Raw genomic sequence first — 13,133 nt, forward strand, 5'->3', positions numbered from 1 at the left:
GCTTAGAATGAAATTGAACTCTACAAACCAGTTCTGGACCCAGAAACAGATTTTTATTACTACTGCTCTGCTGCCTACCTGGGAGTTCATATCTTGAGGACAATCAAATGATAGAAGCTCACCAAAATCCCAATGTGGAGAAATAGGGCAGCATTAAACCACACAATTTCTGTACCAACTGTGACATACACAGCCAAGCAACTGCAAGCCTTGACAGTTTATTACTCTGGGGAGCAGTAAAGCTGGTCCCTGCATATTATATATGTATTTTTATATACAAATCATTAAATACATCCTTGTACATGAAAGAGATAGGCTGCCCCTCTTGGAGCCTGGCATCCTGGTGAGGGGTGATGCCTGCTCCATAGCCAAGGGGAAGTGCAGCAGCACTGAAATCTTCAAGCCATGCTGTAGCACAGCAAAGTGGGGACGCTGTAGCTGATGCTCCTTCCCGTACACTCTGAGCACATTCCTTTGACAGTTTTGCTGTCAGCCACACCAGCCTCTGCAACATTACCACTTAAGGGAAACTTAAGGCAGAAGACACTGAGAAAGAAGACACCGAGACTGGTGACAGGCAGAAGACATCAAGAGAAAGACCTCTAAATCATTGTTCCGTTCCTTTCTCAGTAGAAACCTAGATCTGGGCTCAATGCCTCAGCTTCTGAATTAAAATAAATCCTTTCATCCAAACAAAACACTAGTTCCAGACTTCCGTTCACATACAGATTAGTGCGGCAGTACCACAACAAAGCTGCAAACACACCTTCCGTTTCAGAAGTCACTTTATTTTATGTCGGGGGTAGGGGTTTGTCTAAGTTATTACAAAGTTAATATGCTGCTGTTTCCAGGCTACTTTTTCCCACATTTGTCATTCCAGTTAACAAAAAACAGACGTGGCCACTAACATTTTGAGGTCTTTGTTTTAGCCTGAAATCTGAAGACAGGTTGTAAGATGATTTTTTGCAAAGTCATTTTGGCGAATGTTTCCCGAGGTGTTCCTTTAACTGTGGGATAGTGGACAGCTGTTTTTTGCAACGATTGCACCTGAGGGGCAATTTGAGAAGTTCAGAGACATGATCTTTCACCATCACTTTTCCCTTGCTTCTTACCATCTCTATCACATCTGAAAAAAAAAAAAAAAGAGACCAGAGGTATTGGGACCATGTAGGGTCATGAAACTCATGACACTGCAGAATCTCTGCACCCTGTTTCAGATGCACAGCATGTCACCACTGCCTTCTAATTTAAACCAGTCACAAAATTCAGTTGACTTGTACTTAATGCTATTCCCCAATATCTAAAATTACATAAAACCTTTCACTTGTTACTACGGAATTCATTACACATTTTTTTGGAAAAAAAGCCCCAAGCCAGAACCCACAAGCAGGATTACATGTAATGAAATACCTTTTCTAATCATTACCTTGAGAGTTTAAGAAGTAGTCTGTAGTAAAAGAGTTCCAGTGCTTTTTGGTTTTCAGGGCCGGAGAATCAAAATCCTGGCTGATTACATGCAAATGTAGCTGACTGAAACAAACAAACACATTACGTAGATAAGAGAGAAGAATAATGCTAATGCTCAAAGTTCTTTAGCAGCAGTTATCAGTTGCAAACATGATTCAGCAGTGTCGGGCTGCCAGCCTTATGGGTCAGTCTTACCACATCTGACCCATAGTCCTGTGACAGAAGAAACCCAGTATGTTCTGGAAGCACTGTCTCATGCCCAGTGTTTCACTTAAACAGTCAAGATCAGTAGTCTGCGTATTCCATTGGCCCCTAACTACAGTCTGTATTCCTCCTAGTTTCCAAAAAGGCAGAGACAGTGGTTTTAATAAACCAAAGGTTTAAACTTAGTAGACTACTTGAATGGGACTTGATGAGTGACTCAAAGCTTCATCCAAGAACTGGAGAACAGCTTCGAATGCTGACTGCAATACCCACAGGCATTTGGATGCTCTAAGATCTGGACTTCCTTACACACAAGACTCAAATCCTAGCTCATACCAGGCAGGACTTGATAGGCTTAAGAATCACTCTCCAATCCTGGATTGGTGCCCTGGGAGGAGGGATGCCCTGGCACTTGGCCATTGGCAGCACCACCTCTGTGGCTGGGACTGGACCACAGTCATACCATAGCCCCAGCTACAGACCTCTGCTAGGGGAACCCAACAGCATTTCCCACCAGGCCCAAGATGCCTGTGTAGCCCATCGGCATGTACGCAGCAGTGTGTGCACAGCTGCACTGAAAGGACTTGTACACCAAATTGTTTGTAGCCTTCGGGAGGATTAGCTGTTCTTTAGCAATGCCAGATCCTGTTACAGATTTAGCCCCAAATCTGTATAACCAAACAACAGGGTCTCCACCTGATGACTCATCTAGGTCTTACCTCATACTGGGGATAGCATGGTAACCCAGTCTGAACTCCAGACTCTCTCTGGCAGGGCACTGTTGTATCATTTTTTGCCCAACAGCATGCATATGTTCCAGGAGTTCAAGATGGTCTTTGGTGACTGACTTCAGGCTTGAAATGGGGTCCCATGGTAAGACAAGCCAGTGGTAACGTGCTTTGGGATATTTATCCTTGATGACTACAGTTTTTTCATCTTTGTAAACCTTGCAAAACAAATAACTAGATTATTTACTGATTGAAAGTTAAATCTCTTATTCCTATAAGCACTTTATCTAGTGGATTTTGAGATGTTATCCATCTGCATGTCCCATTGCAGTTGCAGAAGTCCCTAAGCACACGTATGTGTTGCTAGTGCAACTGGGGCTGCCAGGAAAAAAGCCAGGAAAGATTACTAGATGGGGAAAAATATCAAGCAGTAGAGCATTCCACTTCAAGGAGGACTTCTGCTGCAACTAAGCTGGTCCAGGATATGTACCTTCTTCCATACCATGCACCAGGCAGCTCCGGAGAGATGTTCCAGCACCCCTCTTTACATACTTTAAGGGAAAAGCTTTCTACACCAACCATTGCTACAGGTGGATATGAACTCTCTTGAAAATCACCTGGACTCAGATACCAGTGAGGTCTGGGAAACTCTACTTCCATCAGGCTACATTCAAGCTTTGCAGTCACTGAAACAAAAACCATGGCACTGTGCTCAATATAAAGCATGTAGGAATGCACTGGACTGCATCATCCTTGGCAGATTTCTGGAGTGAAAGGCAAGTCTCAGAGGTGCTACAAATAGTGTGCTCAGCGCTGCAGACTGCCACCGGTGTTACAAAAACATTCAAGTCCGAGCTATTTCAGTTCATGCTACGCCATGTGCTACTTTGTAAGATCACTCACAAAAAGAAGAACAGATTCCTGTCCATCATGCCCTTCTTCCTGTTTTCATTTTGTTTTGCCTTTTGCAACAATTTGATGCAGCTGATGAAGAGAAACAGTAGCAAAGCATGTGGAGCACAGGGCGGACAAGTGCCCTGGCAATAAAAATCTGTCAGGTTCTGAAACAGAAACTGTTGTGCTGTGTTTATGATCTCTTAGCAGTGTGTGTATTAGTTAGAGATGGATGGTGTCTTTGTCATCTTTGCTAATTATTCTCCCATGTTTATATACAGAACTGATCAGTCTTGCTCTACAGGAAGGAAGATTAAAATTTTATCAGCACACAAATCATAGGACTGATTCTTTCAGCAGCAAGACTAGCTGATGCTGTCATATTTTTATATACATGCATTAGTGTCTGCATATGCAACCAGTGGGAATGGGATCATGATCAAGTGTTTGTTTTCAGAAGAATAAGTATTGCCTTTTATTTATTATTTGATTAAAAAGCAAAGATAGGAGTTCTATTTTTTGTGTATTTAGTTCAGAACCACAACTAATAAAGCTAACACTAAGTCACAAACAGTTACTTACTCAGTTTGTACTTACTAAGTTACAAACAGTAACAGAAGTAACAGTTTTAAAACCAGCTTATCTTTTGGGTCAAGAAAGCACTGTCTTGGTAAGTGCTATATGAAATTCTGCTGAAGGGATCAAGATTAAGCTTCATGTTTAAAAAGTAAGCAAGTATTTCAATAGCTTTATCATTCCCCCATGGAGACTCATTTTAAACTGCTGGCATTTCCAGGAGAACAGGCATCCAGTTCTCCTAAAACTCTACACAGTTCAACGTTTTAGACTTGAAATTTTAAAAAAAAAAAAAAAAAAAAACAAAAAAACAACAATCAATAAATACAGAAATACGGACCTTCTGATTAGTTATTAAGGAAATTATTTTCAGCCTCAGGGTGATCATCACCTGAAGGGGCCCTGTGAGGCTGTGGGATCTTCGTCCTCGGCAATCATCTCAACTCAAATGGTCAAAGGCTGGGACAATCACATCAAGTGCTAGGGGTCAGACTGGGTGACTTCCAAAGGTCTTTTCCAACTGAAATTATCCACTGATTTCAAGAACTAAGCATCACAGGTGTCTGTGATACCCATCCTCCTGAACACACACTCTTGCTGAGAAAAAGGGAAAAACACATCTCTAATGTTAAGATGGTCATGCAGCAGTCAGCCAGCCAAAACCCAAGCTAAATAGACCCAAGCTTCAGGCCTTACTCTGCCAGACAGTGCAATATTGATGGAGAGCATTCTCCCTATTTTGGAGTTGAGCTAAAAAGCTTGGTTCTGAGAAGGAGTTGTCTATGTATTTGCCATAACTTTAAAATAAAATGCAAGTAGGTTCTATACATGGATAGGGAAGATTCTCTCAGGGTTTTCTCAGAATACAATAACAAGAAAGCATGTATAAACTGGCAACCACAAAAGACATTGGTCAGATTTCTGTGTCTTGAGTCTGACCTCCCCCAAAGCAGGGAGCAGACAACAAAAAAAAGAGCTCTAGGAAAACTATTATGCAGCCACAGGGAAGTAGAGGGAAGGAGGTGCATCTGGAGCATCCACAAATGTTAAAAGAAACCACCCAGGAAATTCCTGTTATCACAAAGAAACCGGGTGGAGGACGAGCCAGGGGTCATATCCTGTCAGATGGCACGGAGGTGCTACAGTTAAGAGTTTGCTGGAAACTAGGAAACTGCACCATGCTTGGAAACAAGGCAGTGCTGACTGCTGGAAAACAGGAACTTCCACTACTTGCTCAGCTTCAAACCACAGCCCCATTTTAGTTGGTTTCCCTGAGGAAACAAAGCAACTGCACTGCTCGCCTGTTCTCCCAACAACGTTTTTGAAATCTGTTGGCCAAATTTGACACTGTAGAGAGCTTGAAGATAATTAAGATAATGACATTCTGCAAAATCAGTATAGTAGAGAGCCCCAAATTAATGCTACTACAGAGAGAGATGCAAGTACAATTCAGCCCTTATGCAATACTCCACTGGTTAATCAGATCATTAAACTAAACTGGAGAAGGAAGAAAGCAAGCTCATTTAGCTAGGAACCAATGTAAAGTACAAGTGTACAGCTCTCACCTGCATTTTTGGATCTCGCATGGAGCTCTTTAGACCCTGACTCCAGTGTCCCAAATGTTCCTAAAGCAGGGAAGGAAAAAATTATAAGAGAAGTAAGAATCCAATTATATGTTTTAAAGCACTCAGTTACGTACTTTCATTGGTATACAACAGTAAAATAACATCTCGTTGTGGTTTAATCCCAGCTGGCAACTAAGCACCACAGAACCACTCACTCACTCCCTCCGGGTGGGATGGGGGAGAGCATCAGAAGGGTAAAAGTGAGAAAACTCATGGGCTGAGATAAAGACAGTTTAATAGGTAAAGCAAAAGGCGCGCACACAAGCAAAGCAAAACAAGGAATTCATTCACTACTGCCCATTGGCAGGCAGCCATCTCCAGGAAAGCAGGGCTCTATCACACCTAACGGCTACTTGGGAAGACATGCCATCGCTCTGAACATCCCCCTCTTCCTTCTTCTTCCCCCAGCTTTTATTCCTGAGCATGACATCCTATGGTCTAGAATATCCCTGTGGTCAGTTGGGGTCAGCTGTCCCAGCTGTGTCCCCTCCCAACTTGTTGTGCACCCCCACCCTACTCACTGGTGGGGTGGGGTGAGAAGCAGAAAAGGCCTCAACTCTTTATAAGCACTGCTCAGCAGTAATGAAAACATCCCTGTATTGTCAACACTGTTTTAAGCACAAATCCAAAACATAGACCCATACCAGCTACTATGAAGAAAATTAATTCTATCCCAGCCAAAAGCAGCACCAAGCTGAATGACAGCTGAATTATATTTTTTCTATAAATGCCAACACACCTGCTCCAACTGCCCCCACAAAGCTACTTTTGAAAACTTTCAACAAGATACTGTTAAGATTCAAAGTTCAGTCTTTCAAATGTTTGAAATTTAACAACAGGGAGCTCTAGAACTGTTTGAATTTAATAATTTGCAGGCACATGTTATGGCACAGTTCTTGATTACTATTGATGACAGATTATTTTACTAAGACACTCTGCTTCATGGATCACAAGAGTCAAAGGAAGTACTAGGATCTCCGCTGTCCTATCACATGCTGCTCTGCACAGAATGAAGAAGTGGTTGTGGTGCGTGGCCCTACTCTTAGATATATTTATTTTTTGACAGTGTGCAAGGACAGGCTTGTAAGGAAAAGAAGAAAGGCATAGGAAGATCAAGCCAACACTACCAGATATCTCTTACTTTGGTTACTGAATGCCTAACAGAAAGTGCCTAGAGTGTACTTTTTTCAAAACAGATAGTGTTTTATCTGTTCAGATCACTTTACAGGCATTATCAATGATGATCTTCATCATATTCTTATAAAGGAAGACTTGCAAACATTATTATAGTGCTGACAGAGAAACAGTGTGAATCGTCTTGTCTCCCTGCTCACACCACCACAAATCTGGCCCTAATATAACTAGCCTGAGTTCACAAATGAAGTGGTCAACCCATCACAACCTGGTTCTGAAATTTTGTCCTGAGGGGTCTCATTTGTGCCTTCTCCTCCAGCAACTACACTGTTAAGAGTTCCAGATGCACTAAGCAGTCTTTTATTTTGTCCATGTCAGCAGGGCTAAAAACTCCCTTTCAAAAGATTTTGGCTGTTAACATTCATTAATGTAAACATGGTTCTACCATACGCAATGACCAAAGTAGGAGAGGAAAGAAAAAAGGCAATTTAAAAAAAAAAACAGATGGTCAAGTTGTTCCATTCTCTGTACATAAGCTTTTAGGTAAGTACTGTTCTATTTGTAACACGGCAGATTTCATCTCAAGAACCAGCACAGTATCCTTGTGCGACCTCAGCTAAACTGAGCTCACGTGGACTGTCCTTTAGCAGAAACTGCAGCAGGAACCAAAGATTAAATCCTCAGTCACTACAAGCAAGACCCTTCACACACACCCCCCCCACCCAGCTCAGGTTAGAATGGGTCCCTGGTAACATTCTCAGGACCTGGGTGATGTCAGGAGCAGAGTCTTTGTCTCAGCGCATGTCACCTCACATGCTCTGAATACTCTGAGGTTCTGTGTTCACCTGAGATGCTTCCCCATCAATAGTACCCACAAAAGTAAAAGACCACGGCCCTGACGGAGGAGACAACCCCAGGAGAAACAGCACAAGTACTAATACCAATACACTTGCCTTTTTGCTCGAAGTCCCTTCATGTGGACATACACTAGTATCACTTAGCTTGGGATTTGCAGAACTGCCTTGTGTATCCACCACCTCCACCTTCATTCTTTTTCTGGGCACAAGCTCTTCATCATCATTCTCGCAGGAGTCCTCACATGGAGTCTTGTTGGTTTGCATTTTCTCTTCTGCTTCTTTAACAGTTTTCCCTGGCTCTTCAGCAAATTGCACCGTATAGGGGTAAAGTTTATTCACAATATGCAGAACTTGGCCTGGCTTCATTTTTACTTCTTCATCCTTGCCAATATTCACAAGATCAACACTAGTTGGGTTGACTCCTATCTTCATTAGGGAGAAAAAGGAAAAAAAATAGCAAATAATGTTGCAACTGGAATCGCCAACTACTGCTCCATTGACCTGGAATATCACTATCCTGGAAAGCAAATGTGTTTTGTATTCACTGCACCTCCTCCCCACACCAACCCACCCTAGAGGATCAGGGAAGTCCAGCACTGGAGACACCTCGCTATGGCCCAGTCTTGCAATCACAGTTGTCCGCACACAACCCTCAGAGGCATGGTGTCACAGGGACCCAACAGTTCTGCAGCAGTGGCAAGACCTATGCCACACTTTGCTCAAAAAAATTAACCACCTATTAAACAGCTGTTAAAATAATAACAGCCTTAGTAACAATTATTTCCGAAGAGTAACAGTAGTTTTAACAAATTATTTCAGTCCAACGATCCCCAGAAAGTTTCCTGTTTTTAAATTATTTTACTTTTTCTTTCTTCTCCTTTTTACTACTTTTTTTTTTTTTTTCTGTTTCTACCAAATGCTGTCCCATCAACACATTTGCCTTCAAATACACAAGCACACTCTTTCGGCTCATATTGAGAAAGGAGTTCAGGCTCACAACCACTGGCTCACCAAGCACAGCCCACTGCTAACACTTGCAACACACTCCATCCTGCATAGGCAAGAAAAAAAAAGACAAATCAGGAAAAAAGTCTCTCTGAGCCCCGAGGAGCACCCACTACACAGGGATCAGCTCCTTGCTCGTCTTTTTTTTTCTTTCCCAAGACGAATGTGATAACCCTTCTCCAGCCCACAGAAGACTGTGTTCAAACACAGTGACACCACTGCCTGTTCCTTCAAGAGAGGCTAAACCTCTCTGTCCACCTCAGCTTATGCGAAGTATATACCAGCCTATCTGTATTTTAATGCTTCTACTTTCATTTTGCATCTCACACTTTCACAAAAACAACTCTGTTATTTATTCTGTTCTAGCAGAAAATGAGGACAGCAAGGTCAAATTTTTACCTGCTTCTCTATTGCATCAGTTGACACTCTACGCAACTCTAAAATAATTTACCCCTTAAACCAGTGTTTTAAAGACTGAGAAGTTACCCAAAGTTTAGCTGCTAACTGAAAAGCAATATATTTTCCCCTGTCTCAGGCATAACTGATAACAGAAAGTGGCGTGGGCAACCTACAGGGGCTGCTTGATAGATGGATTTTGCCTGATCATGAGTGTGACCCTAGGGAAATTAGGAGTCTCCAACTTGAGCAAAATGCTTTTGGTTAACGCTTATGCATAAAACAAGCATTAGGAAACCAGCTCTTCCCTGTGACTGGTAAAACTCTGTCACAGAATGTTTCTTTGGCTTTGTCACCATGATAGCTGCCTGCTTCACAAGATGGTACTGTGCCTCTCATCACTTGGTATTCACTGCATTGAAGCACCCAACTGATTCCAGCCAGAATCTCTTCAGTCTACAGTTCCACAATTTCACTCAAGTCCAATACAATTCACATCCCCCAGGCCAATATGCTATCAAACAACTGAACATTGGAGCCCTGTGCTGCACACAAATCCCCTGGGAAGCAACTCTAGAGCAGGCACCAAAAACATGTTAGCACCCAGCACCAGCAAGTATTCCCAGCCCTGAGATTCCAGTAGCACAGTATTCAAATCATGGCAAAGTCTGACTTCTGTGAAAAACTGTGTCACAGATCTTTGCCAGATTCACCAGATTCTGGTGAGGTCCCTGCACTTACTGAGCTCTGGAGGCATTTTTACAGAAGACATTACTCCTCAGTAGGCAGAACACATCGATTGGTGTGTTGTCCACACATGCCGACATTGCAGGTGCACATACATGCCCCAGTACCTGAAGCCAGAGAATTTTCCCTTTGTATTATCTCAGGGATACTGGTCCTCATAAGTCTGAGAAAGCAGACCTATATCCACCCAGTTAGTAACATGAGAATGCCTTCAGTGCTGCCTCACATCCTATCCCTTCCCTGAGGTGACGTGATCTTTGGCTCTATCAGCCATCAAAACAAAAACCTTCCACAATTTCCCAGTCCCATTAACACCAGAACCAATTTGACCTTAAATGAAGGGCTGCCTCAGCTTTAGAAGTTTAAGACTCAGGAGGCAGATCAGCAGGTTTAGGGGGAGAACTCCAAAATCTCCCAAACATAGTGCCTGGAAGAACAGGCTGAGTCGTCAAGCAGTGTTCCCTGATGCTTCAAGTATGGCTGTCTGAGACTGAAGCATATCTGGAAGGAATACTGCAGTCTTTCCATGGAGGTCCACAAAATAATTAAAAAAAAAAAAAAAAAAAGTCAGATCCCTTCCGAAGACCGCTCGCTGTGCTCACGTTGCTAATAAAACAGCTCCAGGCCCTTCAGACCTGGTGATCAGAATCAGCACTTGCAGCACTTGTGGAGTTTAAGTACAACAACCGTCCCAGTAAGTATCAGAAATATTGAAATGTTGTATACCCATTTAAAAACATACCTGCTTAACTGTGACATACCCCTTGTTACAGTCTGCTTTTAACTGAACTGGAAAGAAAGAGCAAAGTGTAAATACAAAAAGTGTAAATAAAAAGGCCAGAACTCTGCTGAAAACACTGCTGTATTTTAAGATCTGCTACCTTCTGAAGCTGATCCCTGTGAATGTACGCAAAGAATACTTGTGCCCCATCCTCTGTTTCCAGGACCACATGTAAAATGGAACCAACCCATACACTGAGTCACACCCAAGTATTTCACATCATGGATCAGCAAAATTACTTCAGAATAAAGGTGAAATCTATGGCAGTCTTCTACACGTTCTTGCTGTTCTCACCAGCCCTCTCTGACAGCAAGGCATGGAGCAGGACTGTGTCCAGAGGGAAGAAAGGTAAGGCTGGGAAGATGTGAAGGGGAGTATTTTATAGATCACAGATACCTTTATATATTCTCCCAGCCCATCTATAAAATAACAAGTCATACTAAAAATCAGATGGTGGAAGACTAGGGAGACGAAGTGCTACTCACAAAGCAGGAGTGCAGGCAGTGGAACATGACTGCAGGCCTGGTGACCCATGTTAAGGTTCAATATCTTAGTTTATGGAGGTGAACTTCCCATGATTTGGTGTCTCTGCTGATTTTTCAGGACCCAGAGACCTCCACAAGTACTTACCAAAAAAGCTTGATGGCTTCAAGAATCAGGCAACACTATGGACCATGCAGAGAAAGGAGACCATAAGCCAGTGACTGCAGAAGCAAGCCTAAGGAAAGCCTGCTTAGATTTCAAGGAAAAACTGCTATTTGCCATTTAGACCCTGCTCAAAGCAGGCTTACAATTTAGGCCAAAACATTGGTCCATTAGGTTCACCATAAATTAGGCAAATGGAACAATGGTGTTTATTGATAAACATGAGTGCTGTACTTGTATCTCACACAGTTCACAAGTTTGGTTGCTGCTGCATGTAGAAAGTGGGATTTGAGCTAAACCTTACCTTGTTGCCTTGAACACTTCTTATCCGTTATCCCAGTCTCTGCACCACGCCCAATCACCACTGCTTCCAAGTGTGGCAGTTTCATTCGCTGACTGCATTTCTCTTTCCCCACCAGCCAGCACACACGCATCACTGTGCTATAGAGCAAAACAAACAGTATGTTACTAACTCGCAGCTTCTCAATGGGTCACCTTCCTGTGGAACGGGGTCCAGGAATTCTGCTGCCAGTCCATTCATTAGCTGAGTCACTTCTGCTATACTGGGTTCATGTTTCTGAAATTCAAGGCAAAGCACAGCACTAACACTCGCATAATCTAAGAACAAGCTGCTGTTGAAAGGGCAATCCTATTTTCCTTCCTTCTACATCACTATACATCCTCACATCCACGGATCAGACATAGGAAAAATCACCTGGATCAACAGTTCCGTCTGACAGAAAAGCCTACCCACAAAAAAAGTTATTTGTTTCCCACTGAATCAGAACTGATCTGAGAGATTAACTTACCCACCAAAACAAAGAAAGTGGTAGAAGTCAGGGAGGGCGAGAGAGGTGGACAGCTTCACCCAGCAACGGTCTGCAGATGGCCCCTCAAGCTGACACCAATTTGACCCTGGACAGCAAAGATCCCGCACCCTCCCCCCTGCCTGGGGGTGCTGGGCGCTAGGCGCTCCTCCTCCCAGCTCTGTGGCGAGCTTATCCCGGTGGAAACCCGGAAACCTTCCACCCCCAGTGCAACGCCAGCACTGCCACGCGCAAAACAAAAACGCGCGACGCGCCGTTCGGCGCCCCCAGCTGCACGTCCCGGCCGGCCTGCTGCTCGGGACGGGCCCCCTCCACCGCTCGCTACACACCCCGCCAAGGGGCCCCGATGCCCCGCCACCCGGGGAGGCGGCGGGGCGGGGCGGGGCGGGCCGGCCGGCAACACGGCAATGACCGGCAGCACCGCACAGCCGATGCAGACGCGAGGGAGCCCCCACGGCGGCCCCAGCCCCGCCGGACCCCGCCTGTCGCCGCCGCACGACGCTGGTTACCGGGCCGCGGGGCCGCAGGCCGCCGGCCCGGAGGGGAGCCAGGCCCCGTCCCCATGGCAACGCCGGGCCCCACTCTCACCGCGCGCGCCGCGGCCGGCCCAGCCAATCGGCTTCTGCAGCGGCGCCCCCGCGTGACCGGGGGGCAGGCGCGGCCCGCCGTTCCCGGGCGGGAGACGGGACGCGGAGACGGAAGACTGGGGCGGGGGGGGGGGGTGGGGGAGATCGGCGCAGGCGCACTGGGGCGGGGCGGCGAGCCGGGCCGTCAAGACGCCTGCGCCGTGGCGCGGGAGGGGCCGCGGAGCGGGACCGGAAAGGCGGCGGACGGGGTGCCGCTGCGTACCCGTCGGTAGGCCGGTGCTTCCCGCAAGAAACGGCCCCGCAGCGGCAGCGCTGGAGGTGCCGAGCGTGGGGCCTGCCCGCTACACACGCGTAACGCCAGGCAGCGGCTGCGGCTCCCCGCCGGGCAAGCGGCGCGACCGGAGGCGCCGCTCGCCCCCCCCCTGCTCCCCGCCGAGCGCCTCAGTCTGCCGCGCGGAGGGGAGGGGCGGGGCGGGGCCGGAGCCGGTCCCGCCCGGAGCATGCGCAGTGCCGTGCGCCGCCGGTGCACGCCGGGAGTGGCGGCGGCGGGCGAGCTGGGCCGCCGAGGGGCGGCGGTGATTGGCCAGCCGCCTTCCCCCCTCCCACCCCCATTGGCCGCCCGCCCTCCAGAGGCAGGCGGCCGGCGGGGCGGGACTTCCG

General features: G+C 45.9%; 1 protein-coding gene across 8 annotated transcripts; it reads right to left on the reverse strand.

Moving 5' to 3' along the window:
• Nucleotides 1-767: 767 nt before the first annotated feature.
• On the reverse strand, nt 768-12,863 carry APTX (aprataxin). 8 transcript variants are annotated; one of them, XM_049796435.1, is made up of 8 exons: nt 12,736-12,863; nt 11,364-11,500; nt 10,376-10,422; nt 7,582-7,911; nt 5,435-5,494; nt 2,391-2,617; nt 1,427-1,530; nt 768-1,126 (listed from the first exon to the last, which is right to left on the reverse strand). In XM_049796435.1, the coding sequence occupies exons 2-8, from the start codon at nt 11,491-11,493 to the stop codon at nt 972-974; spliced, it is 1,053 nt and encodes a 350-aa protein (XP_049652392.1). In that variant the 5' UTR covers nt 11,494-11,500; nt 12,736-12,863; the 3' UTR covers nt 768-971. The 8 variants fall into 8 exon arrangements, with proteins under 8 accessions (XP_049652392.1, XP_049652387.1, XP_049652385.1 ...); XM_049796430.1 differs by lacking the exon at nt 12,736-12,863 and adding an exon at nt 12,475-12,573; XM_049796428.1 differs by lacking the exon at nt 12,736-12,863 and adding an exon at nt 12,396-12,478.
• Nucleotides 12,864-13,133: the final 270 nt, after the last annotated feature.

This window comes from Accipiter gentilis, chromosome Z, assembly GCF_929443795.1.
Source record: "Accipiter gentilis chromosome Z, bAccGen1.1, whole genome shotgun sequence".
NCBI classification, from domain to species: Eukaryota; Metazoa; Chordata; class Aves; order Accipitriformes; family Accipitridae; genus Astur; species Astur gentilis.

What these genes read in the sequence shown, in the direction of transcription:
- APTX (XM_049796435.1), bottom strand. Translation starts at nt 11,493, where the DNA reads ATGCGTGTGTGCTGGCTGGTGGGGAAAGAGAAATGCAGTCAGCGAATG. An exon ending in GGTATGTCACAGTTAAGCAG is followed by an intron (nt 7,912 to 10,375) that starts GTATGTTTTTAA and finishes TCCCTAATGAAG; the next exon opens with ATAGGAGTCAACCCAACTAG. An exon ending in TGCGAGATCCAAAAATGCAG is followed by an intron (nt 2,618 to 5,434) that starts GTGAGAGCTGTA and finishes TTGTTTTGCAAG; the next exon opens with GTTTACAAAGATGAAAAAAC.